At 47.6% G+C, this 27771-nt stretch overlaps 1 protein-coding gene across 2 annotated transcripts; it reads left to right on the top strand.

The window, feature by feature from the left end:
- The first annotated feature begins 357 nt into the window (after positions 1-357).
- HMOX2 (heme oxygenase 2) lies at positions 358-27595 on the top strand. 2 transcript variants are annotated; one of them, XM_081255270.1, is made up of 6 exons: positions 358-454; positions 22438-22564; positions 24683-24800; positions 25162-25653; positions 26588-26714; positions 26804-27595. In XM_081255270.1, exons 2-6 carry the CDS (start codon positions 22479-22481, stop codon positions 26929-26931), a joined length of 951 nt encoding a protein of 316 aa, XP_081111396.1. In that variant the 5' UTR covers positions 358-454; positions 22438-22478; the 3' UTR covers positions 26932-27595. The 2 variants fall into 2 exon arrangements, with proteins under 2 accessions (XP_081111396.1, XP_081111397.1); XM_081255271.1 differs by lacking the exon at positions 358-454 and having other exon boundaries at positions 22415-22564.
- The last annotated feature ends 176 nt before the right edge of the window (positions 27596-27771 follow it).

Genomic DNA, 27771 nt, shown 5'->3' with positions numbered 1-27771 from the left:
TTTCCCAGTAACTCCCGCAAATACCGCTCATTCCCCACACCTTTGCCAGTACCGGACAATAGCAGTCTTTTAATCTGCAGCCAGTCGCGTGGTTAAGGAAACGACGGGAAACCAGTGTGGCTGAAACAGAAGGGACAGGTGGAGCCCAGTGTGAGTTGAGCCTAAAGCGGAGGTGACAACGGGCAAGAAAAGCGCGCAGCCCCGAGGCGTCCTCATAAACACCCCCTCTAATGAATGGGAACATTCAGTCGCAAGCACTTTCGACTTCCGCAGCCAACCAGCGTTCTGGGATTGCAGCCACTTGTCCGCCGCAGGGGCGTGTCCTCCGCAGGCCCCGCCCCCGCTGCGTGCGCACGTCGGCCGCCTGCTTGGCTGCGGCGGCCGCGGCGCTGAGCGAGGCGCTGAGTGACGCGCGGACTCGACGCTGACGGGCGGCAGACCTGACCCGCGGCCGGTGAGTGTCCGCGCCCTGCCGCACCTCCCTCGGGGCTCCTCCGCGGGCCCGGTCTGCCCGGGCCCTCGGGAGCTGGGTTCGGTCGGCCACGGCCCGCTGCGCCCCAGCGCCCGCTTGAGGGAGCCCTGGCGGGCCAGGGACGGGGGGGCGGCCCGGAGGGGGCGAGCGGGGCGAGCTGGGTGGGGGCCGAGCGGGGGGACCCCGCTTCCTAGACGGCGTTTCAGAGACCCGGGGAGGCCTAAGCCGCGAGTTCGCATAGTTGTGCCCCGGGGGAGGTGACCCCCTGTTCGCCGCGGGCGGACTTGGGGTTCCCGCGGGGCCTGCAGCCTCTGGCCGCCCAGCCCGCACGTCTGTCCACCTTGGGCCGGCGAGGACCCAGACCTGGCCCGGCGGCGGAGAGCCGTGCCTGGGCTGTTGGCGTGGGCCGGGGCTCTGCCCTTCCTGCTCTTGACTCACCTCGGTCCGTAGGGCCCTTTGAGTCACTGTCTTGACTTCCGGAGTGACCCGCGGCCGCCAGATTGCGAGGGACCAACGTCAGGGGCAGCCGGTTAGTCTGGCAGGGAGTCTACTTGTCACCTCGTAAGCGCAGTGCCCCTAGGTGTATTAATTGTCCCGTAAAAGCTGCCAGGACCGCCTTGCACACTCTTTTCACAAGGCCTGTGTCATGTCATTTAAATGACTTCTGATGAACCGGTTGCTGTGGCCTGTGGCTGTTCATCCTTATTGTCTTGTATTCTTGTGTGAACCACACAAGGCGGAGCCTGATTGAAAAAATATAAACATCCTATGGTGCTCTACAGTTCAGGAAGCCCGCTCACTCTCAGCCCCTAACAAAACCCTGTGAGTTGATAGTTTTCCCACAGGTGAAATGGGTTTAATGATGAATCTCGAGTTAAGAGATTTAACCTGCATCCCAAAATCAATAAGATGGCACAGATGGTCTTGTACCTGGTGGTCTGCTCCCAGATCCCATGCTCTTTCCTCACAGAGCCATGGAGATTGGAAATGGATTATGTTATTTAAACTAGACATTTTTCCCTCTCCCCCTAAACTGCCCTCCCAAGTAGAAGGAAACAGGGAGCTTACTAGTTTTATGTATTTGAATTTCTGTTAGGCATTAACCAGGTGTTTTGATTAAAATTTTAACTGTCATATTAAAATTTTTAGGTTTTCTTTTGCGAGGAGGAGGATAAGGAATATAAATGAGTAAATCTGTGCTTTAAAAAAATTATTATTATTTTATATTTATTTATTTATTGGCTGCTTTGGGTCTTCGTTGCTGTGCGCGGGCTTTCTCTAGTTGCGGCGAGCGGGGGCTACTCTTTGTTGTGGTGCGTGGGCTTCTCACTGCGGTGGCTTTTCGTTGTAGAGCACGGTCTCTAGGCGTGCGGGCTTCAGTAGTTGTGGCTCGCGCACTCTAGAGTTCAGGCTCAGTAGTTGTGGCGCACGGGCTCAGTTGCTCCGCGGCATGTGGGATCTTCCTGGACCACGGCTCGAACCCGGGTCCCCTGCATTGGCAGGCGGATTCTTAACCACTGCACCACCAGGGAAGTCCCTAAATCTGTGCTTTATTCATTATGTTTTTTTTTTTTTTTTTTTTTTTTTTTTTTTTTTTTGCTGTACGCGGGCCTCTCACCGCTGTGGCCTCTCCCGTTGCGGAGCACAGGCTCCGGACACACAGGCTCCGCGGCCATGGCTCGCGGGCCCAGCCGCTCCACGGCATGTGGGATCTTCCGGGATAGGGGCACGAACCCGCGTCCCCTGCATCGGCAGGCGGACTCTCAACCACTGCGCCACCAGGGAAGCCCGATTATGTTTTTTTCAAGAAACATCACAAGACAAGACATCACAAGCTTACCAAGAGCTCACAGTTCAGTTGGGCATTTCAAGTTTACTTGGTGAAATTGGGAAAAGTTTTCAAATACAGTACCTAAGCCAAAATACTGGTGGGGGTATGGGAATTCGAGGGAGCTTGGAAACACTTACTGAGTGACCTTGTCAGACTGGCTATGTGAAGAGGAAAAATCTGTGATTCCCCCATTGTCTGACTTGATTTCCTTTTTTCCTTTGCCTGAGCCAATGAGATGATATGCTGTGAGTCACCAGAGTCAGGAGTATGAGCTACTCCAGAAATGACAATGCCAAGGAGAAGGTGAATTACAGAAAGTAAAGCATTCATTGCCTTTGGCTTACCGTTCCTTGAGTCTGTTGAAAAGCAAAATAGCTGGGGCCTTTGGTTTTTTGGTTTCTTTTTAAAAGCTGACTCTCTTCATAGGATAGTTGGGCTCTGTATCAGGTTTGCACCAAAAATTGAAATATCACTCCTCTAGGAGGAAGATATTTTTGAAAATTGGAATTTTATATTTTAGTGTAAAATTCAGCATTTAGTTTGTAACTCCTTGGAGAAAAAGATGAAAAATTTGAACAGTACATTACCTCCTTGTATATTATTGGCCATAGTTAACTAAAAAGTTATAAATAGACATTTAATGCAGTCTCTTTTTCTGATACTAGTTAATGGGAGAATTAAGAGATCTGGGTCACATTTCCTTTTGTGTTGAACACAGTGAAGGTTATTTGCTTTTTAACTTAATTTATTATATGTTAGGTTTGTTTGTGTAAAAGTATAGGATGAAAGCTCTGCCTTTTATTTATTTATTTATTTATTTATTTATTTTTAAAATAAGATGTTGGGGGTAGGAGTTTATTAATTAATTAATTAATTTTTGCTGTGTTGGGTCTTCATTTCTGTGCGAGGGCTTTCTCTAGTTGTGGCAAGCGGGGCCCACTCTTCATCGCGGTGCGCGGGCCTCTCACTATCGGCCTCTCTTGTTGCGGAGCACAGGCTCCTGATGCACAGGCTCAGTAGCTGTGGCTCACGGGCCTAGTTGCTCCGCGGCATGTGGGATCCTCCCAGACCAGGGCTCGAACCTGTGTCCCCTGCATTGGCAGGCAGATTCTCAACCACTGCGCCACCAGGGATGCCCCTCTGCCTTTTAATGTAATCTGAATAATCTCTCAGGGTATTTTTGCCCTGCTGAGAAGCAGTGCCATTACTGATTAATTCTTGCCAGCAGTGAGAGAGAGTGGAGGGGCATATCTTTAATTGGAACAGTTAATATAACTGCTTATACTGGGATCTTCCTGTTTTTTATTTGGAAGCTATTTCACTCTGGTGACCACTCGGGTGCTCTGTGATAGTTCACTCCAAGGTTTACTTTTCCCTATTGACTTCATTTATTTACCATAAGATGTCTCCCATTATATTACACATTGTAAGGCCAGCTAATGAAGGCATCTGGCCTTAAATTCTTTTAAACTTTCTAATAAATCTGACACACAGTACTGAAATACAGCAGCCCATAACTGATGGTCTGGTCTAGCAATGTTATATATGTTTACAGGATATACAGTTACATTTATTCATAAATCCTTTCTGTATGACCAATATCTTTCCATTAAGAATAACAGTGGTTTTGTAGTTCACTATAGATAATTTAGAGGTGCATAGCTATTATAAAGGGAGTATATTTACAATCAGCCCATCAGAGGACTGCATCTAAATTGCGATCATGGCTGACTGCAGTGGAGCCAGGGAGTCTTTCTGGGTCGTCATATCAACCACATCTATAGTCAGACCTTACAAGGTAATATTCTAAACCTTAACTAGGCATTTCAAAACAGCAGTTAAATTCATGAGGCTCTTCTCAGTGAGCAGGTTTTAATGTTGCTTTGATGTAATTTTAAAAGGCTTTTAGCAAATGTGCATTTCCCTGTGTGATACATTTCTTTTAAGCAAATATTTTAATAGTAATCCAAGGGCTGTTTTGTCTGCTTTTGGAGTAGGAATTGCATCAGATTGCGTGTCTTCTTGCTGTTCAATGATATGATGTTGAGGAGGGTTCTTTTTTCAAATGTATGCTTAAGTATCTCTCTCTCTCTGAAAGTCTACATATACACTAACTTTTTGTTTGCACTTCAAAATGATTGGATTGTTAAGTACAAAACTGAGCTGATTAATCAATTTGTAACCATTATTTTCACAAAACTATTCAACACTAGACAGTGTTGTTTTACATGTGTGTATATATATCCAAATACATACATATTAATTTATATTAGAAAGAGTGAAAAATAAACGGTTTGTTTCTCCCCAAAAAGGAAGCTGTGGTATATTTTTGATCATGAGAAAAACACTTAAACCCCTTGAGCTGCAGTTTCTGTGTCTGAAAAATGAGGTTAATACTTGATGAGCCTTCAAGTCTTGAGTGCCTTGAATGCTGCTTTTCACTGTAAGACAGGGGTTTCCAGACTTTTCTGTTTCACTAAGTTTGAGGTTGGGCCTGGGAACCTGTGTTTTTAAAGTTTCCCATGTGATTCTTGTTTGGGGCCTCCTTGTCTAAAGCCCAGGCTGGATGGAAGAGGGAGTAGATTGGTAGGAAGGCAGAGAAGTAAGCGACAGGATACCTGAGGAAGGAGACAGCAGAGAGGACAGAAAGGGCGGATTGCTGCACACAGTGACTGCGGTCAGCTTTTCTGCCAGAGGCCCACTAAGTGGATTTCTTTTCTCTCTACTTAGGGGAAAAATTAATTTTTGTCACACGAATAGATTTGTTTCCTTCCCAGGAATATCATAAGCCTAATTATTGTCATAGTTCTCAGTAACTTTAAAAGAACTTTGTGGAAGAATGGCATAAAGAGACAGGTGTCTAGCACCCCGCCAGCCTGACTCTTTCTCAATACTCCCAGCTTCTTGCCTTTCTCCCAGTGAGCTCTCTCAGTCTTGGAAGCCTCAAGTTTCACTGTCTTGTATTATATTCAATCCCGCAGTTACCTTAGGGCTATGGGAAGGTGCTAGCATGATTAAAAACAATTTGCCATCATGCTTTTAGCTAATCTAGTTGGCTGACCTGCCTCTTCAGTCACTGGGGTGATCATATTTATTATGCCAAACAGTGGGACCCATAGTCTGAGCATACAGGTATACTGAAGGAGTTGGTGAGACAGGATATTTGAGTCAGAACTGTCCTGGAATATCTGGAACATAAGGCTCCATCTTTAGCACTCTTGTCTGTACTGCACAATTAGCATTTATACTATAATACACCTGTTATGTTATTTATCTTTCTATTTCTCTCTCTCTCTTTCTCAGTTGAAAGCTGCTTGAGGTCCTGAACATCTTAGGCCTCTTTGTAGTTGTAGAGCCCATGAGCATTGTAAGTGTTTGTTGATGATAAGATGGCATGTCACATACCTTCCTTAGTACTGGATCTGCTATTCTCTCTGGCAAGACCACTAGGAGCTGCTGCAGAGGAGCTGTTGTCACCTGGAACTATTTCCAGGGCAATTTGGAGGAGGGCAGGCAGATGAAGGGGAAGAATCGGTGAGCAAAACTGAGTGTGGGTTGGGAGCAGGGGCTAGGTAGTAGTGTTTGAAGGCAGATGAGAAAAGCAGACATAATGAAGTGGCATTAAACCTTTACTCCCTTGATTTTCTACAGGAAGGCAAGGGGAGAGTCACACCTCCTCTTTGCTTAGTAGTAGCAGGTATCCCACTAATTAGAAAATAACTTTCAAAACACTCTATTCTGGGACTTCCTTGGCAGTCCAGTGGTTAAGACTTCGCCTTCCAATGCAGGGGGTGTGGGTTCGATCCCTGGTTAGGGAGTTAACATCCCACATGCCTTGGGGCCAAAAAACCAAAATATTCAAAAACAAAAACAAATAAACAAAAACGCTCTATTCCTCTGCCACACTTGGGTTTTTGTCAGCCTCAGCAAAATTTCTAAGTGTCTGTGCTCAGTGTCATGTTTGTCTTGCTTTGTAACACTTTTTGTGTTTGCAAAAAGTCTTACTGGCGGACCCAGGAGGAACAAAGTGGGGTGACTGGCTGCTCTAGGTTATGCTTTCTTCCCTTTTCATGTGGCTTTTCCGGGACTTATGCCCAGATTTTAAAGTCAACACATTCAAGTGCAAATGCCTACAGGTAGAAGGACAAAGAAGCTATCTATCTGCCCATTTGGCACACATGTCTTGCCTCTGTGGTGTGCAGACTATTGGCACCGAGGGGATGTACAAAAACAACAGCAAACCCAGCAGTCCTTGTTCACAGGGGGTTGGCAGTCACCTTGAGGGGGTGCAAAACAGTAAATTCACTTTGTGTGGTTTATGATTGTTGTTTTGACACTCAATATTCTGTGAGGTCAGGGAAGTGAAGAGCTGAGAAGTGGAAAAGATGATAATTTGAATGAAACCCACTGGGTTAGGTAAAAGACAGAGTTGGAAGAGAAAAGAAGGAAGGAGGGGAAACCCCTCTTTAATGAATGAGCATTAAGGGGTTTTATTGAAAACATATTACCCACAAAAGGAATGTCTCTCATAAAGTAACTCATCTAGAATAGGGATTCTTAACCTGAATTCTTGGTCCACAGGTGAACTTTAGGGGCCTGTGGTTGCTCTGGAATGGCATAGGCAGCATTTTTTAAATATGTAATTGTTCTGGAGAGAGAGTTTGAAGTCTTCATCTGATTTTCAAAGGGATTTGCAACTTCAAAAGGCTAATGATTATTGTATTCTGACAAATACCCTTGCTACCCATCTTCAGAAGTGCACGTCTGTGAATTTGTTTCTTCAGATGAGGAGGTATTTCCATGGAAGATTAGAGACAGAAACCATAGGATTCCTTTGTAAACAAGCAGCCTTCTACCAAACACCAAGTGTCATGGGACATACTTGAGTGTTCATGCAAAGGGCAGCATGTTCCCACGTACACAGTGGTCTAATCTGGTTCCCAGGAGTGGGGCAGCTAAAGTGCCTTTACCTGACTGGTGTGGGTAAGGCTCCAGGTCTGCCCTCAGGGACCTTTAGTCGAGTGCAGCCGATTAGAGTGTGTACCTGTCCGTGACACAGAGCTAGAGCCAAGTAGGAGTGTTGGGGAGAGTGTGAGTTGGCACAGAAATCACATGCTTTTTGGAAGGTCAGGACGTTTTTCAGAAACTACTAGACTGTTGGCAACAAGGTACGAAAGAGTGGAGGGAACCCTGGGCAGGTCTGTGAACAGTGGCTAATTCAAGACCAGCTTCCCTCTGCTGCTTTGGACCTGCAGACCTAAAAGACTGTCCTAGAGCTGCCGTCACTTAGCACACACGGCGGGAAATGGAAACAGGCTGTTTCAGAGTGAGTGCCCTAGCTGCTCCAGACGACAGCCAGCAAAGCATGCTGAGCTCAGGGCTCCTGAGGGTGGAGGAGGAGCTGAGCTCCCGCCCCCAACCCGCCCTGACTGCTTTAACTGTGGATGCTCCACTGTACTTGCTCCATGTATTAGCCTTCTGTGTAGGGTTTGGTTTGGGAAAAGGGGTGAGCATACCTCTCAGAGCCCTGGAGCACATGATTCTCTGCCTTTCGTGACATTTGCCCTCCGCATTGTGTCTACCTTTTTTCCCCCTACTTATTCATTCATTATTGCCTAATCAGGTCCTTAGTCAGCAGTAGATGTTCTGGGCTATTTGAGTTTCCTCTCGATAATGATTAGTGGTGACAATTGATGTTTGACCAGTTCTAGAGACCTCTTGGGAATTACAGGCACCCATTTCATGTATCTTTAATTTACGTATTTTGTGCAGGCTGCCTCATGGAACAGGAAGTTATTCATTTTACAATGGCAAAATGCTGTTTGTTTTTTTTCTTTTTGGTAAATTGCGATCACTGTAGCATTTTGCTTTTCCCCCTTGCAATAATAACCTAATGCCTTGGTGTATTTCCTCCAAAATGTGCTTAAAGACAGGATATGGGCATGTTAAAAGAAGGTTGACACCTTCCCTAGACTAACGAACATGAAGAGAATTCTGCTATGAAATCCCTTCTCTAAAGCCAACTGGGGGAATAAAGGGTTTTCACAGAGGTGGACAGCAGGAAGGGTCGGTGGTTTGTGCATGCATGGGGTGGAGGAGTGCTGGTAAGCGTTTGTTACCTGGACTGTAAAAATTTTGCCTATCCAGTTCTTTCTTTTTTTGTTGTTTTTGGCCGCGCTGCTCAGCATGTGGGATCTTAGTTTCCTGACCAGGGGTCGAACCCACACCCCCTGCAGTGGAAGTGCAGAGTCTTAACCACTGGACCACCAGGGAAGTCCTGCCTATCCATTTCTTTAAAAAAAAAAAAAAAAAAAGGTAAGGCAGTATTCTGCTCTTAATCAGGCTTTCAGAGTCCTTAAAATCTAAAAGGTGTGCCCGTGTCACCCCCTACCCTTCATGAGTAGAAATTTCTGCAGTAAAAATGCTGCTCAAAGATGCTTACTCACTAGCCAGCCATTTTTCTTATTTCTGGGATTCACTTTTAAATGTTCTCTTTGTCATCTGCTCTTTGAGAATACCTTGATTTTGAGAATACCTTACATTCTGGAAATTGTCTATTCACTCAGCAGACCCTGATTAGGTAGGTACCCTGTGTTGGGCAGTAGGAGACAAAGATAAATGAGCCATAATCTGGAAAAAAGGCATGTGTACAAATAAATACTGTAACAGAATACAAGTGCTATAATAGATCATGAAAGGCTTACTTAGGTAGCTCCTAATGTAACATCATGCCTCCAAGATCATCCCGCTCATTGTTATCTAGACCTTATTTTTAGAAGCAGTACAACTCCATTTTCAGAGGAGTAGGGGAGCTGCTCTGTCTGAAATGGGTGGGGGAAGCCCACAGTCTTTCCTGCTCTGCGTCCTGTTAAATACCATCTTCCCTGCAGCTCAGTGAGAAGTGCCTCTTATTTTACAAATGAGGATGTTGGAGTTCAGGGCAGTCGTGTAATACAGCTAGCTAGCGCAGACCTGGTAGTAGAGCTTAGTTCTCATTCTTAGCCTACTTGTCAGTCAGACACCAGACTGATAAACAATAATTAGATTTTCTCCCAGTTTTATGTTCTATTCCTCCAAGAAGTCAGTGAGCACATTTCTGTCAGGGCTTCACCTCTGCCTGGCTTTGTTACTGAGCCTGCTTTAAAGGTTTTGCCTCCTAGCAATCTAAATACAAATTAGTCCTATTCCCAGGAAGGTACTGTGAGCCTTTTCATTGTCATCTGTGGGCAGTGCCAGGTTGCCCCACCTACAGCCTCTTCTGTTTTCTGGTGGAAATTCAGTTTCCCCAGAAATCTCTGTAAAGGATATTTGATGAAGGTGTGATGGATGGTGTGAAGCTTAGCTTGAAAGCAAAGCTCTTCTTGTCTCTGTAAACTGATGAAGGGATGAGAGGTTCGAGCAGGGTTTTTCAGCCTTGGTGCTGTTGATGTTTTGGGCTGGATAATTGTTGTTGTTATTGGTGTGTGTGTGTGTGTACGCACACTTGTGCTTTCTGTGGGATGTTGAGCAACATCAGACCCACCTCAGACCCACTAGATGCCAGTAGCACAGCCCATCCTCCAGTTGTGACAACCAAACATGTCTTCAGGCATGGCCAAATGTCCCTTGAGGGATAAAACGGCCCCCATCTGAGAACCGCTGGGTTAGGGATTGATTGGCAAGAGACCTAAATGTAAGTCAGAATTTTCAAGTACATTTTTCATTTACCTAAACTTTTATTTACAGCAATGAGCTGCTCTAAAGAAACAAAACAGTAACATGTCCCGTCCCCGATCCTGACCCTCTGTGGCATGGAGGGGCTTCACCTAACTCATGTTCAGAGCCTCCTTAAAAGAATTTGAACTCTGGTGATCATCTTCCTTTAGGTCCTTTGCAAAATTTATTTTGCTAGAAATTCAAAGGTTTTTCTGTTCCTTTCTTGGTATCTAGTGTTATCAGAATGAAAACAGAGGTTTTTCACAGTGAGCATTCAACTCAGTCTGTGATCCCAGTATAGATTTGATGCTACCTGTAGGGCCTTTCATAGAGACAGGGGTTTTTCCATTTCTTAACTAAAAGTATACAGGAACATTTGTTAACTTTAAGTGACACTTTCTTTAGTTTATTAATCAGCATCATACTATATGGCAGTTTTACAAGTAAATTATCTCATTTAATTTTTATACCTATGTTGCAGAGTTATTACTATCCTTACAGATGAAGAAACTGAGACTCAGAGAGGTACCTAGTCGAGGGCCACCCAGCAGGTGTGCAGCAGAATCAGGGTTTTCTCTCTGTCCTGCCTGACTAGAGCCTGTGCCTTGACCACAGCCCTATGCTGCCTCTCAGCCTGTGTGTGGCAGTGGATTCTCTCTTGACTGGGCTTAGTTCAGGTCAGGTTTGTTGGGCACCTACCGTAGGCTGGCTCTAGAGATCATCATGCAATTCAGTCATTGCCTCAACTCCTTTGGTGTCCTGTCAGCACATTAGCATTGTGCTGTGCAGATAGGACTTCTGTGCGTATGGCTGCTGTTGAGCCCATCTTCCAGAAACTTTGAGATGGAGGGATTCGGTCTGCATGTCATAGGATGTATACTGAAATACAAATACTTACATTTCTATCTAAGTTAATAGTCACATTTATACAGATGCTGAGTTACTGCCAGTGACTACTGCATGGGGAGGCTGTGTCCTGGGCATTTCATCCTGGTGAGGAAACTAATGCACATGGCTGTGGAAATTTCATGGACAGACCAGGTAGAGAAATGTGTGATGATCTGTTATCTCTTACCTTGGATCTGAGAAGGTTTCAATGAAGAGCTAGAAAAGTATCTAGAAAAAGATACTTACTTTTGCTAAGTAATCACTGTGCCACCTTGATTTTTCTGCCTTTCAAGTATGGTTTTGAGGGGTGTTGCAAGTAAATTGTTACTAACAGTGAAATTTGTGAATATTTTGTCTTTCAAAAAATAAGTTTTATTGAGTTAAAGATTATCCTTATAAGTCAGCTCTCATTCTGAGATGCTTTTTAGAGTGGAAGAGAGGGCTGCTGTTACAACTAACTGCTGATAACTTCACATCACCTACAGTATATTTGTTCTACCCTCTAGCTCCTGGCTACTCCTAGGGGACATTTTCATCCATGTACAAATAGGCCAGATATACTGAGGGAGGAAAACAGTTGCGCACCCCCATTCCTAGGGGCTGTTGCCTCATTTATTAATACAGGGAACCAGAGTTGAGTGGCAGCAGGCTGCCTGCTCTGTGCTCCTGACCGCTCCTCCAGTGGAGGCAGGGGCTGCTGGGAACGCTGGGAAAGCTGAGCCTCTTACTCTAAGAAAGTCCGGTAGCTATTGCTGCTGGTCCCCTGCCACCATAGACACAAGCCTGTGAGGACAGGGCCAGCCTCTTGGAGTTGCCAGTTCTTGGTCAGGGCTTGTTTCCTTGCCGCCACTTCATCCACCCTTTCTCCTGCTGCCAGAATCTAGGCAGTCGTGAAAAAGCCTGAGAATGACACCTAACTCTGTAGACCTGTGGAAATATGTTAAGATCCCAAACAGGTCCAGAGTGAGGCAGAGGAGCCACCTCATTAGATTGACCAATGCCTTGGCCTATGGAGTTGCTAATCTTTTTTTTTTTTTTTTTTTTTTGTGGTACGCGGGCCTCTCACTGTTGTGGCCTCTCCCGTTGTGGAGCACAAGCTCCGGACGCACAGGCTCAGTGGCCGTGGCTCATGGGCCTAGCCGCTCCACGGCATGTGGGATCTTCCCGGGCCGGGGCACGAACCCATGTCCCCTGCATCGGCAGGCGGACTCTCAACCACTGCGCCACCAGGGAAGCCCCTGGAGTTGCTAATCTTATAAGAAGTTTATGTTGATGTACTTCCTATCCATCACACTACTGTTTCAAAGGCAGATGTATTTTCAGTAGACTGAAAGATAGGACTGAATAGGTCCTAGACACTTAACACATGGAGGACACGCTTTCAGATTCTTAAAACCAGATCTTCTATTTCTCTGTAGTTACTATGGTAATAGGTACTATAGAAATGTGCAGACTCTATTGTGACTTCCTCTTGGTGTTGGGATGCCCCAGAGCCTCTGGCTTCATCGTCCACCAAGACCTGGCAGATCTGGCTGCTTCCTTCCAGGCACTGAGTGGTGGCGGGGGTCAGGGGATGAGGTGGTCGGGGGGCTGGAGTGGGGTCGGGGGATGGAGGCCCAATCCTCCCCCTTGGGACCAACCATCTCCAGCCTTGGCCTGCCGTGTTAGTCAACAAAAGCAAGGCTCGCCAGGGGACAACCTTCTCAGGTTGCCCTGTATTCTGAGTGAGCCAAGATGAGAGTTGTGGGGATGGGCAGCCGCAGCTTCTGAATCTTCAAATGGGAGCCTGAGCATTTACTTCTCAGATATCATAGGACTGAGCTCAGTTTTCATACAAAAAAAACAAATGGCACTCAGTGGTTTAGCAAACCCCTCCACTGTGAGCGTAAATGCAGTGTAATATAACCTCAGTTTCCATGTTGCTAGTAGTCTGTCGTGACAGCCTACTAATTTCACGTTCGTGTACCACTGAGGGTTAGCTGGGGACACAGGAGGAATCACCTTGCATTCAGAAGGACTCAGGTTTGGTCCCAGCTCGACTGTTTACTCTGAGTGACCTTGGCCATATTACTTAATTCTCTTGATCTTAGTTCCTTCATAGTCATGGGATTCTGCTCGAAAGTGACTTAGTCTGGTGTGTCCACATCTGTTAGACTTTAGTCTGGCGCTCTTCCTCTGCACCACCCTCTCTTGGGTGAACTTGAGGGCCTTTGGTCCCTGCAAGGATGCTGCTTAGGTTCTGTTGTTCCTGTTTGTACAGAGGAAATTACCTGGGAGCCCATAGCACTTCTGGGTTTTCCAAAATGGAAATTCAGCAGAAGCATCCTAATCATCCACTCTCTCCCTCAACTCCCAAATGCTATTTGTAGTCATCATTTATGAGAGAAGCTGAAGTCACAGGTGACAGTCGTTGCACCTGAGTGAAAGGAAATGTGGCTGACCACTTAACCCACAGGACACATGCTTTCAAGATTGTTCCAAAGTTGGAATGATTTTTGTTTGATGGAGATGACCCACCAGCATTTACTCTGTTACAACCAGCCCTGTAGATGTCTGGTGCCTAGGCTTTGTACTTATAAAATCCCAGCCTAACCATTTTAGAATTCAGTCAGTACTTCAGCCCCCACCCCTCCAGGTCCTTCTCATGGGAATAAAGAGTCTTGTCTTCTCAGCCCTGAGACCCAGTGGCACTCAGGGAACAGGGCAGGTCTTGTATTTATTTCATTTGTAGTAGGAAGTGGTGTCTTTGATGCCAGCAGCAGTAGATTTCTGGCCTCTTCTCTGCTCTTTTCAGTGTTTCAGGTTTCGTCCCAGTGTCTGCTTTTGAATTCTTGCTCAGCTGTATTAGAATGTGCTAGAGATGAGCCCACCCCTCCACAGTGAAAAAAGCCTGCCAGAGAAGTCTTGGACTTCCTGAATCACGCCAGTTTTTGAGGTTACTAAGGGACTAGTGCCCTTAATTGTTTTCTGGTTGCTTGTTGCCCAAATGTGCAGGTGTGTGTTGAGTAAATCTGACGCAAGAGCTTTGTGTCCCTGGACTCCCCACTTTTCCAGGATTCCTTGTTTGAACTTGCTCTTTGTCAAGAGGTTAATAGTCATCCATTCAATGAACTGTGGGATTGAATTCACCCAGTGATCAAAATGAAATGGGTGAAGCTTGTGTGTAAGATTTCCTGAGGTGTGGCGGCACCAGAGTTCAGAGACCTCAGGTCATTATTCTACAAACTCAGAAGGTATTGATCTAGATGATGTGGTTTCCTCAGGGTTTTGGGAGGCCCCTCTTATCACTGCTTCGTAGGGTAAGAGCTGAGTCAACCCTGTGCACCGCTCCCAACATCCAGCTTAGCCAGCATCGAGCAGCATCTGCAGTGTGGATTTTCTAGCTTCAGTGGTCACAGGTCTCACCTCAGAAAGAGCAGGAATTCCCATTTCCTGACACTGTCAGAGGATGAGGGCTGAGTCAGAAGTCCTCAGGTGTGACCTGCCCAGAATTATCTATGGATTCACCAAATTTCACATTCTTCCTCAGTGTTTCAGAATCACTCAGCTGCCCGTTTTCGCCAACAACTTTCTCAAGAGATCATTAGCATTTGAGCAGCGTTAAGTTTCATGAAGCACTTGTGCACACATTAGCTCATTTAGTCCTCACAGCACACTCGAGAATGTGGAGCAAAGAGAGTTTTGTTATCCAGTTTTATGGATGATGAAACTCAGCCTTCAGAAGGTTATGACTTACCTATAGCCATGGAGCTACTAAGCATTGGAACTCCAACCCAGATCTTTCTAACTCTAAAGACCATACCCTTTGTGCAGGGCCCAGCTACCTTTCCATTCCCGAAGGTGAGCTGGGTCTAGAGCAATAATCAACAGTAAGTGGGACCCCAAAAGTGGCCCCTGTAAACTGACAGGTCCACTGAGCTCCCCGCTCCCCTGCATCATTCCAGCCCTCCCTGAGGTCTGGGAGCAGCACAGGGACAGTCAAGGCTGTTTGCTACAGAAAACAGGTTGCACCTCCTCTTCACATCCATATGCCAGCTGGGGTACAAAACTGGCCCTTGGTGCAGGGTTTACGCTTATAAATACTGGATTTTAAACAGTGCTAAGGAGAGCAAGTTTGTTTCCACGTTGCATCGGGACCAGGGCTTCTTCCCCCTGTTGAGAATTTCCTGGTGTCCTAGCACGGTCAGAAAGAAGCTCACCAGGAGTGTCTCCTAGGGTAGACCAGCTAGTAAACGGTTCTGAGTTCATTCTCAATTCCTTTTGTAACATTAACATTTGTTATAAAGTGGTTTCATGGTCATTATCCTGTTTGATCCTAGTAATAGTCTTTTATTGAATGCTGGGCAGATATTCATTGCATTTTACAGGTGAAAAATGGAGAAAGCCAGAGAGATTTGGAAGCTCTGAAGAGATGCACCTTCCTGCCCCCTGGCTTCCTCCCTCCTGCTCCCTCTCCCTCCACAGTAGCCCTAGCATTGTTTGTTCCCCAGATCATATATAGGGTTAGAAGTAGGATGTTAGAATTTACTCTTTTTGTGTAGACAGATATTCAGAAAAGAACTTGCATGATGGGTAAACAACCCATTTCTTTCTTTCTTTTTTTTAACATCTTTATTGGAAAAAATATGGAATGCTTCACAAATTTGCGTGTCATCCTTGTGCAGGGGCCATGCTAATCTTCTCTGTATCGTTCCAATTTTAGTATATGTGCTGCCGAAGCAAGCACAACAACCCATTTCCTTATATCTGCTGAGGCTTGCCTGATAGGAGTATGTGGCACCATTAAGAATTGACTTGGCCCGATTATGGGATTGTTCAACAGAAACAGGTGAAAAGGGGATGTAGAGAAGAAACAAATCCTATAGTCCAGGAAAGGGGGTGTCTTGCACTCTTGTATTCTGTGTTTATCGTCTGAAAACATTTATGGGGCACATATTGTACATGGGTTCTGTGAGAGGTGATGCATCGTTTTTAACTAGGACCCTCCTGAATGTCACATATGTGGGTGGGGTGAGACCATAGACAAAGATGTATACAGTTGAAAGGTATTAGTTCAGCCAGAAGAGTGGAAAACACACAAACACATCTCCATGGGCTGTGGGAAGAAAGCTGCACCAATGACCAGAGGCACCTTGAGACAGAAGAAACCAGAGGCCTCATTACCAGCAGTACTGGCTAAGAAAAGGAGTCAGAGCCTGCTGAGGCACCTGCCCTCACAGGCCCGCGGGTGAGGAGCAGCCTTGCTGGGTGAGGGGAGAGAGGATGTGGGACTGGGCCTGTGTGGTGCTGTCAGAGGGGCCAGGGAGTCAGTGTCCACCTCTGATGTGGGGAGAGCAGCCCAGGGCAGGAACTCTGGGGGAGACCCTGGGCTGCTGGAGCCCTGGGAGAGGACTCTGGGGGAGCATCAGAAAAAACAACACTGGCCCCTAAACGAAGGCAACAACCCAGCTGGGGCCTGTGAGGTGAGAATGGCCTTGGCCAGCTCAGAGGCATGGGAATTATAAACAAGTCATTAGTTAGAAAAAAACCAGACCACCAGAAAGAGGGGTGGAGGTGGGGAGAAGGAGGGAAGGAGTCAGATTTGAAGAAAAATAAAACTAGATTTCATACCATTTAATTCAGAGACATAGTACCCAACTAAATTTTTTATTATTTTACTTGGTATTTTAGAATTTAATTCATATTTTATTGTCACCCCTCACCCGCCCCCTTCATTTAGCTAGCTTTGTCAGTACGCATTTCATTCATGCATTGGCAACAATTACAGCTCAGGTTGGAGACTCCTCAGGGTGCTGTGCTGTACATGATTTGGAACATGGTACTGGACTCTGAGAAACTCAAGAGTATGAGGGAGTCTTGATCTGTCTTGTAGGATGCTTCTAGTTTAATGGGGTGGGAAACAGGCTGATGGCACTTGTGGAAGCTGAAGAATAATCATCTCTTATAAATGTGACGCCACTTCTAGACCGGAGTGAACTCTGAGCCACCAACAGCCTTCTGGGTGGCAGGCAGGGACTTCTGGGGCCCAGTAGGAAGCCATTCGGTAGGGAGGGAGCAGCCACTCACCTTCCCTCTGGCTGCTTCCTCCTCTGTGTATGTGGGAAAACAGCACTAGCTCATGTTGTGGGCATCCCATGAGTTGCGGTAGCTGATAGCTGGTCACTGTCAGTTCCAGTCAGGCAGGAGAACTGTTCTCATTTCAGGGAGCTGGTTGCCTGCCTTTCCTCCCCCTTCCCCCCTCCTTCCTCTCTAGTTCTGGCCAAGCTCAGCAACCTGCCCCCTTCCCTCAGTTGTGGTTTTCCAGGGCAAAGAAGAAGAATGGGAATGAAAAAGAGAATTGTTACGGATGAAGTCTCCACTGTGCCTTTTGGGATCACCAGGTGGGGAAGGAGTGGTGATTATGTTTCTGTCTGGCAGCCGTGTCCCAGGCTGACTGACCTGAGATTTGCTGATGTCCCTATGGAGGAGGATTTAACGTCTTTGAACATGACTGTTCTTTCAGAAGCCCTAGAGTCTTGAGCCTGTCATTTACCAGGGCAGGGGCTTTGAAATGAGTGTTGTGGATCTGCTGGGCCAGGTCCACAGGAGGGAACATTGGTGATCAGGACGTTGTTGCCGCTTCTCTCAGATCAGGTGTGGGAGTGGGAGTGAAAACCAGTAGTGATCAGGTGAACAGCGAGGAGTACAGGAATTATGGAGTTGTGGAAGTAGATTTTACAAACAGAGAGTCACAGTTTTCTGGAAGTAGAAGAGAGAGAGAGGGCAGATCGACCTTTCTAGAATTAGTAAGAGCAAAGTAAAGGGCCCAGGGGACTTCCTGGTGACCACTTGGTACAGTACAGGGTCTTAGCTGGTTTCCTTGGTCCAATGGCTCTCTCTCTCCCTCCTCCCATGCCTTTCCTTCCCCCCTTTCAAGAGAATTGAGCCACTTTATATGAAAGAAGGAGCCAGTTAGCTAAACAGTCCAACAAATAACAAGTATTCATAGTTTTCCAAATTCCCTTCCTGTCACCATCAGTATACTTAGTTGTAGATAGTCGTAGTCAGTGTTTGGGGGCCTTTTTTAAACAAAGAAGTTTATGTAGACTTCTTTATGCAGGGGTAGAGCCCGTCAACTTGTTGCTGTGGTGCCAGGATTCCATTGTTTACTATTGTTTGAGTAGCCCTGCCCTGTATTGTTAGGCTGTGTGACTTTTTTCAAATGTCATAGTATGGCTGCTTATCATTTTGGTACAGATTACTATTAATACTTCTTGAAGTGTATTTCCCACAGTGGAATATTTTGGGATCTTTCTGTTTTTGTTGGGGGATTGGGGCAGCTTCTTGTTGATAACAAAAGGTTGAAGTCTAGAAAGGTTCCAAATTTATGATTTGGCCTCTGATTTTCTAGGGATTACAGTGGTTCCTACAAAGAAAAAAGGATTTGAGTGTAAAAGTCAGCCTGACCAAGTTTGGCCATGTAGCTTTCAGAGAATGAAGTGATTTCTGTTTCTGACGTGCAAGGTGGCTCCTGAATGCTGCACCCCAGGCCACTCCCTTGAGGAACAGTGGCCGGGCCTCAGGAACGGACACAGCCCTCTTCCTGGCACTGAGCCTGTGTGGGTTGAATGTACTAACTGAGCCTTCCTGAGAATGTTCTCCTTCCCTTCCAGATGGAGTTTTTAGCCTGCGTAAGGACTCAGTATTCTTGCCGCTGGGATGGAATAAGCTGGTATCTATCCTTCTTTCAAAGCAAAATCCTTAAACCGTGTTTTGAGTTTAGAACCTGTTGAAGTAGTGGACCGCAGAGTGCGCTTTGCTGGCCACAGATGCCTGCTGTTGGCGGCACGCATTACACCCACCTTCATTCCTTTGGCTTTGTTGTTCAACATGTGTTTATGGAGAGCCTGTTATTTTTGGGGTCCTGGAGCTACAGCAGTGAAGCAGACAGCTGTGGCCGTGCCCTTAGGGGCAGAGTTGGGCCTCCTGAGAGCTGGGAGGAGGGAATTAGGGGCTGCTGGGCAGGACCAGGTTGAAGAGGGTGGGCAGAGGGTGTGCCTGAGGGAGGACTGGCACAAATAAAGTGCTGCTGAGAAAAAAAATGCCAAGATGGGCACTGGAGGAAAGCTGGCTTTCCCTTACTCTGTGTTTTTAAGAGAAGCAGAAGCCTTGTTGCTCAAGTGACTACACCTCCCAGAATGTGCAGTTATCAAGTAAAACAGTTAATGGTCAGATTTAATCGCTCATACAGTCCCTGCTGTGCAGCATGATGATCAGGTGGAGGAATTTACCTAAGTTACTGCAGTTGGTAACCTAGGCAACCAAATGGCATTTGTTCTTGTCTTTGCCTGATTTTAGTTTTTTCCTGTAAGCAGCATGGGGGCTGCGGCCCTCAGGTGCCTGGGGCGTGTCCTCAGTGTGGCTGTGCACCTGCCTAGAGCCTCTGGGGCCTTTTACTGCAGCCTCCCTTCTCTGGGAAGCCGAGAACTCTCATCTCAGCACCCTCTCCTCTCTGCAGTCTGAGTGCCGAGCAGCTGGGGACAAATTGTGGCTTTCAGGGTCCCTAAGGGAGTGGAGCTCAGATGTTCTTTCTTAAAAGTCTGGGGAATTTCCGGGCGGTCCAGTGGTTAGGACCCCACACTTTCACTGCTGAGGGCCTGGGTTCCATCCCTGGTCAGGGAACTAAGATCCCATAAGATCCTGCAAGCCGCGCGGTGTGGCCAAAAAAGAAGTCTGTAAAGTTGAGTCAGTATGAACAAGCTGGGGGAAGCTACGTGGGGCTTATTCCACAGTTGGCAGAGTCTACCTTGACCCTTCAGAAAGAGGACACATAGCTGGGCAGCCTTTTACCATCTCTGTGGACTGTCCAGTTTCTAGCTTTGTTCATATTGTTGCTTGATCTAGAGGCACTTCCTCTCCCCCACCCCAGATCCCGTCTGTTGTTGATGGTCTGCACCATACCGTCACCAACACTTTGATAGAGGAGAGTGTATCTAATTTGGAGTCAAAGGAAGGTCCCATTTTCTATATTTTGTTATTTCTTTTTCTCTTCAGTTTTATTGAGTTATAATTGACAAAATTGTAATTGTTTAAAGTGTGCAACATGACGATTTGGTATATGTATACATTGTGAAAGGATCCACACAATTAAGTTAACACATCCATCACCTCACATATTTACCTTTTTTTAAAAAATGAATTTTATTTATTTATTTATTTATTTTTGGCTGTGTTAGGTGTTCGTTGCTGCGCGCAGGCTTCCTCTAGTTGCGGCGAGTGGGGGCTACTCTTCATTGTGGTGCGCGGGCTTCTCATTGTGGTGGCTTCTCTTGTTGCGGAGCACGGGCTCTAGGCGCACGGGCTTCAGTAGTTGTGGCATGCAGGCTCAGTAGCTGTGGGTCACGGGCTCTAGAGTGCAGGCTCAGTACGTGTGGCGCGTGGGCTTAGCTGCTCCGTGGCATGTGGGATCTTTCCAGACCAGGGCTTGAACCAGTGTCCCCTGCATTGGCAGGCGGATTCTTAACCACTGTGCCACCAGGGAAGCCCCTACCTTTTTTTTAAGTGAGAACACTGAAGATCTATTCTCTTAGCCAATTTCAGTTACGCAGTACACTTTTATCAGCTATAGTCACCATGCTATTCATTAGCTTCTCAGACCTTATTCATATTATAACTGAAAATTTGTACCCTTTTACCAGCCATTACCCATTGCCCCCACTCCCAGGCAGCCCCCATTCCACTGTGTTCTGTGAACTGAACCTTGTTTTTTAAAGATTGTGCATAGAAATGGTACCATGCCTAGTCTGGCTTATTTAACTTTCTGCTATTTTCTAAGTGTTCTTGGGCAAGTACAAACCGTTATATCTAATATTTACTGAGTGCTTACCAAGTGGCAGGCACTGTCCTTCCGTGTTCTCACTTAATTCTTCTTATCATTAATCCGATTATATAAATACTAAATCTAAAGGTGAGAGAAGGTTCAGAAAGATCCTGCTGAGCAAAACCATGCGTTATAATATCCCCAGAGATAACAAAGAAGATGTTACCTAGAGAAAACTCAGGATATTTAGCAAAATACTAACAGTAGTTGTATCTGTGGGGTGAGATAGAGGTTGTTCCTTACTCTTTATACCTTTCAAGGACCTTTATGCCTTCTTTATACCTTTCAAAGACCATTTCCTATAATTCTTTGTTCTCCTTGAACAAAGAAGTACCTGTTTCTGGGTAGAGCTCAGTAATGCTCAGTAAGTAGATGCTGCTTGAGGTAGAAAGTTAAGGTCTCTTCTTTTCTTGGCTTGATTTGGCCTGAGTTGGTAGCCCTGGTCTTGCGTTACTTTGTTAGTTGTTGGTGCAGCTGTGCTGCTGTTCATCTGGAAAGTTCCCAGATGGCCTCCCACCCCTTTGCACTGCCAGGGTGGAGGGTGAGCTTGTTGTGTTCTGGGACCGTATCTCCCTGGCTGACAAAGGCTCAGCCATGGCAGCAAGCAGCAGGCACCGATTGGCTAACTTGTTATTTCCATCAGCCAGGCAGAGTCTGGAGTGGGCTGGGGACAGTTTGCTTGCGTGGTGACTCAGTGTAGCTGATGCAGGTTGTCAGGGGCCTTTCAAGCAGCTCTGTTTTAAAGCAGAGCTGCTCTGGATGGCCTGGCTTGACGTTCCACTTCATGTGCTTCTCTGCTTCTCTCTGCACAAGTCCACCTGCCTTTAACAGGTAGGCTGGGCTGGCTCAGATGAGCTTGCTGCCGCACTGAGAGCTACTGCACTGCTCTTTTTTTTTAAATGATGTTTTCTTTGTTATTTTATGTTTTGGATAACTTTTAATTTTGCTATAATTTCAGAAATACAGAAAAGTTGTAAGAATAGTACATAGAACTCTTGTGTACGTTTTATCCAGATTTACCATCAGCATTTTGCCTCATGTGCTTTACTTGTGTGTCCTCCCCCCTCCATGTACGTGCCTGTACACACACACACACGCGCGCGCGCACACACACATGCTCGTTTTCTCTGTCTCTGAACCATTTGACAATAAGTTGCAGGTAGTATGCCCCGTTACTTTTGAATACCTCAGTATGTGTTTCCTAAAACAAGGACGTTCTCTTAACTAACCACAGTGCAATTATAAAAAACAGCAAGTTCAGCAGCAATACAGTGCTGTCACCACTGTCCATATTTTGCCCATATGCAGATATAGTCCCAGTAACGGCAAAGCTTTATTTATTTATTTATTTATTTTGCGGTATGTGGGCCTCTCACTGTTGTGGCCTCTCCCGTTGTGGAGCACAGGCTCCGGATGCACAGGCTCAGCGGCCATGGCTCACAGGGCCAGCCGCTCCACGGCGTGTGGGATCTTCCCGGACCAGGGCTTGAACCAGTGTCCCCTGCATTGGCAGGCGGATTCTCAACCACTGCGCCACCAGGGAAGCCCCAAAGCTTTATTTTTAAGGAAAACATTCCTGAGGCACATGGGTGACTCCTTGCTTATGTTGCTCAGGGGAGAGCAGAACCAGCAGGTGTTTGGGGGACGTGACTGTCGTGGGCGCCGCATCACCTACTCCTCATGTCTCTGCAGGACCAGAGTAGTGACAGCAGCAAGAACCACACCCAGCAACGATGTCAGCGGAACTGGAGACCTCAGAGGGGGTGGATGAGCCAGAGGAAAAGAGCTCTGAGGCCCCAGAAAAAGAAAACCACGCCAGGTGAGCGAGCGACGGGAGCTGGCCATGTTGAGTCAGGTGGGCCCAGGGCCTGCCATGCCCAGCACACCTGGCTTCAGGTGCTGGAGGCACCAGATGTGGTCAGGGTCATGCTGCTGTGGTCCCCGGCCGCCAGGCTGGCACTGCAGAGACAGCATATGGCACCCTGGGCTGCTCAGCGCTCTGCCCGCTCCTTCTCACCGTCATCTCCATCATACAAGGAGGCAGGACGGGCACTGCTAGGAATGCTGCATAGTGGAACTTGATGGTATTCCTGGTCCTTTTTTCTTCTTAAAGTTCTAAGCGTTTTGTCATCTGGGGTGAGAAAGGGTAATCAGAGGCAAAGCTGGCACCTTTTCCAGTGTCTCCCACCCCCTCGAATGTCGGAGCAACTCTAACTTCAGGGCTTTCCTTACTGGGGAGGACCAGTTCACTCAAAGCCTCTAGTTACCTGGGCCTCTTCTTCATTGTTCTTAGCCTCTCCTTGTAGCCCTGTCATTGGCAAAGTTCTTTTTTTTTTTCTGAATATTTATTTTATTTTTTGTCAAAGTATGGTTGATGTATAATATTATATAAGTTACAGGTGTACAGTATAGTGATTCACAATTTTTAAAGGTTATACTCCATTTATAGTTATTACAAAATATTGGCTATATTTCCTGAGTTGTACAATACATCCTTGTAGCTTTTTTTTTTTTTGTGGTACACAGGCCTCTCACTGTTGTGGTCTCTTCCGTTGTGGAGCACAGGCTCCGGACGCACAGGCTCAGCGGCCATGGCTCACGGGCCCAGCCGCTCTGTGGCATGTGGGACCTTCCCGGACCGGGGCACGAACCCGTGTCCCCTGCATCGGCAGGCGGACTCTCAACCACTGCACCACCAGGGAAACCCATTGTAGCTTATTTTATACATAGTAGTTTGTACCTCTTAGTCCCCTACCCTTATATTGCCCTCCCCTTTTCAGTCTCCCCACTGGTAACCACTAGCTTGTTCTCTATATCTGTGAGTCTTCTTTTTTGTTATATTCACTAGTTTGTTGTATTTTTTAGATTCCACATGTAAGTGGAATTTAGTATTTGTCTTTCTCTGATTTCACTTAGCATAATGCCCTCCAAGTCCATCCATGTTGCTACAAAAGACGTTATTTCATTATTTTTTGTGGCTAAGTAATATTCCATTCCATATATGTGTATGTATGTATGTATATATATATCTCTCACACATGTTCTTTTTTTTTAATTGGAGTATAGTTGCTTTACAACGTTGTGTTAGTTTCTGCTGTACAGCAAAGTGAATCAGTTATACATATACATATATCCACTCATTTTTAGATTTCCTTCCCATTTAAGGTCACCACAGAGCAGTGAGTAGAGTTCCAGCAAAGTTCTTTTTTTATATCTTGAAATAATTGCTAATAATAAACTATTGTCAGCACAAGTGATATGAGCCAGTCTCCTGAAGAAGCCAACAGAGGCTGGGCTTCGAGAGGTCAAGTTTTTCTCGCTCTAGTAAATGATTGTGTGGACGCACGTGAGCCCCTACCGGCGTGGTCTCCACCTTGTCTGGTACTGGCTACTGGCATCTGTCAGCACCACTCCATCCTGCATAATTTTGTTAAGCAGCACAAACCTAGGTCCTGGCTCTAACCTCCCCGGCCTTGATCTCATTTGCATCCTCCTACTCCTGGACCCAGCCACATGTAATCCTGAAGACACTGTGGGTCCAAGGTGGGAGGAAAGCAGCAGGGCCACCCCAGGAGATGCACGGTCAGTCCTCAGTGGTGTGGATTCCAGGAAAGACATTCCCAAAGGTTGTCTCTTCCTTGAAGCCAGCACACGCTGTGGTAGGATTAGAGGTGTGTGTTTGTTTGGGCACTAGGGGGCCACAGAAGCAAAGCATCATTCATTTGGGTGGTTCAGAGAGACACGGACACTGTGGAGGAGTAGGTCACAGTCATCCAGAGTGTCTCCCAAGTCCTTGGAGCAGACTCACGTCTGCCTGTCCTGTGCTTCTTGGTAAGAGGCTGGAATCAAGTTTCTGAGCAGCCTCTGCCTCTAGCTCAGCAAGTGGTCAGCCTAGAGCTGGGAAGGGCTAATTCACACATGCATGCTCTCTCCATAGGATGGCGGACCTCTCCGAGCTCCTGAAGGAAGGGACCAAGGAAGCGCATGACCGGGCAGAAAACACCCAGTTTGTCAGGGACTTCTTGAAAGGCAACATCAGGAAGGAGCTGTTTAAGGTTTGTGCCCTAGGTCATGGACTGGGTCGGGCTGGGGGCCTTAGTCCCATGAGGAAGTCCCCCTGGAGAGCCTTTCTCCATACTCCATGCTTTCTCAGCATGGTTTCATGTCTTAAGTGGAATAACATAGTGATGTAAAGGAAGTGATCCATGTTCCAAAGAATTCAGCGTGTCATTCCTTTAAGAAACAAAAGCTTCCTGCGCATGTGAAATAATTCACTGTATAAAAGTAGGCCTTTGGGGAATGGAGGGGGGTGCTACTCGAGCTTTTGTCTACAGCTGCTCAGAAGTGTGGGCAGTGGGCTTGGGAGTTGCCGGCCAAGGTCCCCCTTTCCCATGGTCTCCCCATCGCCCTCGGCAGCTGGCCACCACTGCACTGTACTTCACATACTCGGCACTTGAGGAGGAGATGGACCGGAACAAGGACCACCCAGCCTTTGCCCCCTTGTACTTCCCCACGGAGCTGCACCGGAAGGCGGCACTGATCAAGGACATGGAGTATTTCTATGGTGAGGACTGGGAGGAGCAGGTGCAGTGCTCCGAGGCCACCCGAAAGTACGTGGAGCGGATCCACTGCGTGGGGCAGAATGAACCAGAGCTGCTGGTGGCCCACGCCTACACCCGCTACATGGGGGACCTCTCAGGGGGCCAGGTGCTGAAGAAGGTGGCCCAGCGGGCCCTGAAACTCCCCAGCACAGGGGAAGGGACCCAGTTCTACCTGTTTGAGAATGTGGACAATGCACAGCAGTTCAAGCAGTTGTACCGGGCCAGGATGAACGCTCTGGACCTGAACCTGAAGACCAAAGAGAAGATCGTGGAGGAGGCCAACAAGGCCTTCGAGTACAACATGCAGGTACTGCCAGGGGTCAGGCAGGAAGGGGCCTCTGACCACGGGGGGCTGCTCTGGGTCTGCCTGAATGGACATCAGTGCACTAGGACAGAGGAGCCGCCCAAATGGGCATCAGTGCACTAGGACAGGAGCTACAGCCTGCCTGAGAGAAAGTCAAGGGACCAAACAGGCCAGAGAGCATGAACCCAGTTATGGCTCTGCTTTGTTTGATAGCCTGTGTGTTGTGTTTTGGGAAGGCGAGGCCCCAGCACATTGAGGGGTTGGGAAGGAGAGAGCCATCTCCCTCCCTCTCACCCCAGGATCCTGGTCTTAAGGAATGGGTTTCCCCCTTTTTAGCAAGGATTGCTATGAGAAGTCCTACTTGATAAGTTCAGGGAGAGAACCAAGGAGAGTGAGAATGACTCAGTTTACAAGTAGCTGTTAGATGGGCCCAAGTCTGGGGAGGCTGATTCTGTGTCCAGAGCCCAGTCCCAGCCCTCAGCACCAGGAAAGTTGCCACGGGAGGTGGTGAAGCGCCAGCCTGACCACAGGCCTGGCAGCCCTCTAGTCTGATCTCAGCAGGCCTCTGAGGGCCACTTAGGCTAGGTCAGCCCTGTCAGGGCCTCATTCTCCCATGTTCCTCCTTTTCTGTTGTTGCTAAAAATACCCAGCGGCTGGAAATAGGGAAGTACCAGTGCTCACGCAGTGTCTTGGGGAAGCGCTTTTGCTTTCTCCTCCCATCTGTCCCCTGGTAGTTTCACTTGTGGTCTGTCAGTCTGGGCAGCACAGGTGCGGCCACACCTCCCAGAGCTCGGCGGTGGGGCACGGACTGGGGCTGCTGCTCTGCACTCCTGAGCAAGCCTCGCCTGCTTCAGCTCCCTCTGTGTCCGGGGGAGATTTTTCTTTGAAAACAGAGGATACACAGTCCAGTGATGGCTGTCGTCCTCTGCACCTGCAGATATTCAGTGAACTGGACCAGGCTGGCTCCTTGCTGGCCAAAGAGACCCTGGAGGACGGGCTCCCTGTGCACGATGGGAAAGGAGATGTGCGGAAATGCCCCTACTACGCTGCTAAACAAGACAAAGGTAGGCCTCTTGTGTCCTGAGCTCCCCCCAGGGTGGTTGTGTCCGTGTCCCCCACTAATGCCATGTCCCTTGTTGGTACTGCCATGCAGGTGCCCTGGAGGGCAGCAGCTGCCCCTTCCAAACAGTCCTGTCTGTACTGAGCAAGCCCAGCCTCCAGTTCATCCTGGCCGCCAGCGTGGCCCTGGCTGCCGGCCTCTTGGCCTGGTACTACATGTGAAGGACCCACCACCCATGCTGGTGCCCTCCTCCTGACCACTGGCCCGCCCTCACCTCTACCCACGACCAAACTACCACCTCAGGTGACTTTTTTTTAATGCTGGGCTTGAGAAAACAAGCAACCAATAAAAGCCTGATGCTAAAGCCTTTGCCTGTCAGCATCCCATCTGCAGGCCAAATGCTGACCTGGGTGCAGGCCCACCCTCCCTGCAGCCCCCAGGCCACAGCAGCAGGAGCAGCCATTGCAGCTCAGCGGGCAGCCTGGGCCTCTGGAACCAGCTCTGCTGCTGGGGCACCCACACCTCTCACCCTGAGGCTCTTTCCCTCTGCTTTTCCTTGTCATGTCTGCATTTAGGTGGGTATCTTTCCCTTGCTGGGAGTGGAGAAGCTAGCAAGTTCAGGCTCCCATAGTCCTGGGGTCGGGGGGGCTCCCTAGATGTGGCTGCTCTTCTGCAGGACCTCTCCTGGGGGCAGGGGCCAGGAAGGGGGCAGAAGCCAGGCTTGCACCCTGCCTCGGAGGCCCTGGGAGCTCTGTCCTGGGTAGCCAGTCCTCATGCCTCTCAAGCAGAAACCTGAGTGGGGTCTGTTTGCCCGTGGCCTGTCTCCTCTGACCTGTGGAAATGCTACTGCACTCAATAAAATGGACTCTGACAGCTGCCTCCCTCCTTCCTGGTGTGATGTCATCCTTCTCGATGGCCCCTGGCAGCCCCTCATGGGCTCCCAATACTGCTGGTCACGTTCCAGCAGTGCACCTCTCCAGGGCAGAGTCACTGTGACCATCTCACAGAGACCCTTAAAGTCCATGTGGTCCCGTGGTTTTCTAATTCTCAGAGTGCTTTGG

Source organism: Mesoplodon bidens (assembly GCF_964165515.1).
Source record: "Mesoplodon bidens genome assembly, chromosome: 15".
NCBI classification, from domain to species: Eukaryota; Metazoa; Chordata; class Mammalia; order Artiodactyla; family Ziphiidae; genus Mesoplodon; species Mesoplodon bidens.
This window is presented reverse-complemented; position numbering and strand designations above follow the sequence as displayed.

Bases quoted from the DNA above. Each gene is read 5' to 3' on its own strand.
- HMOX2 (XM_081255270.1), top strand. From the start codon at position 22,479: ATGTCAGCGGAACTGGAGACCTCAGAGGGGGTGGATGAGCCAGAGGAA. The intron at 22,565-24,682 runs GTGAGCGAGCGA...CTCTCTCCATAG, and splicing joins GAAAAAGAAAACCACGCCAG to GATGGCGGACCTCTCCGAGC. The intron at 24,801-25,161 runs GTTTGTGCCCTA...CGCCCTCGGCAG, and splicing joins TCAGGAAGGAGCTGTTTAAG to CTGGCCACCACTGCACTGTA.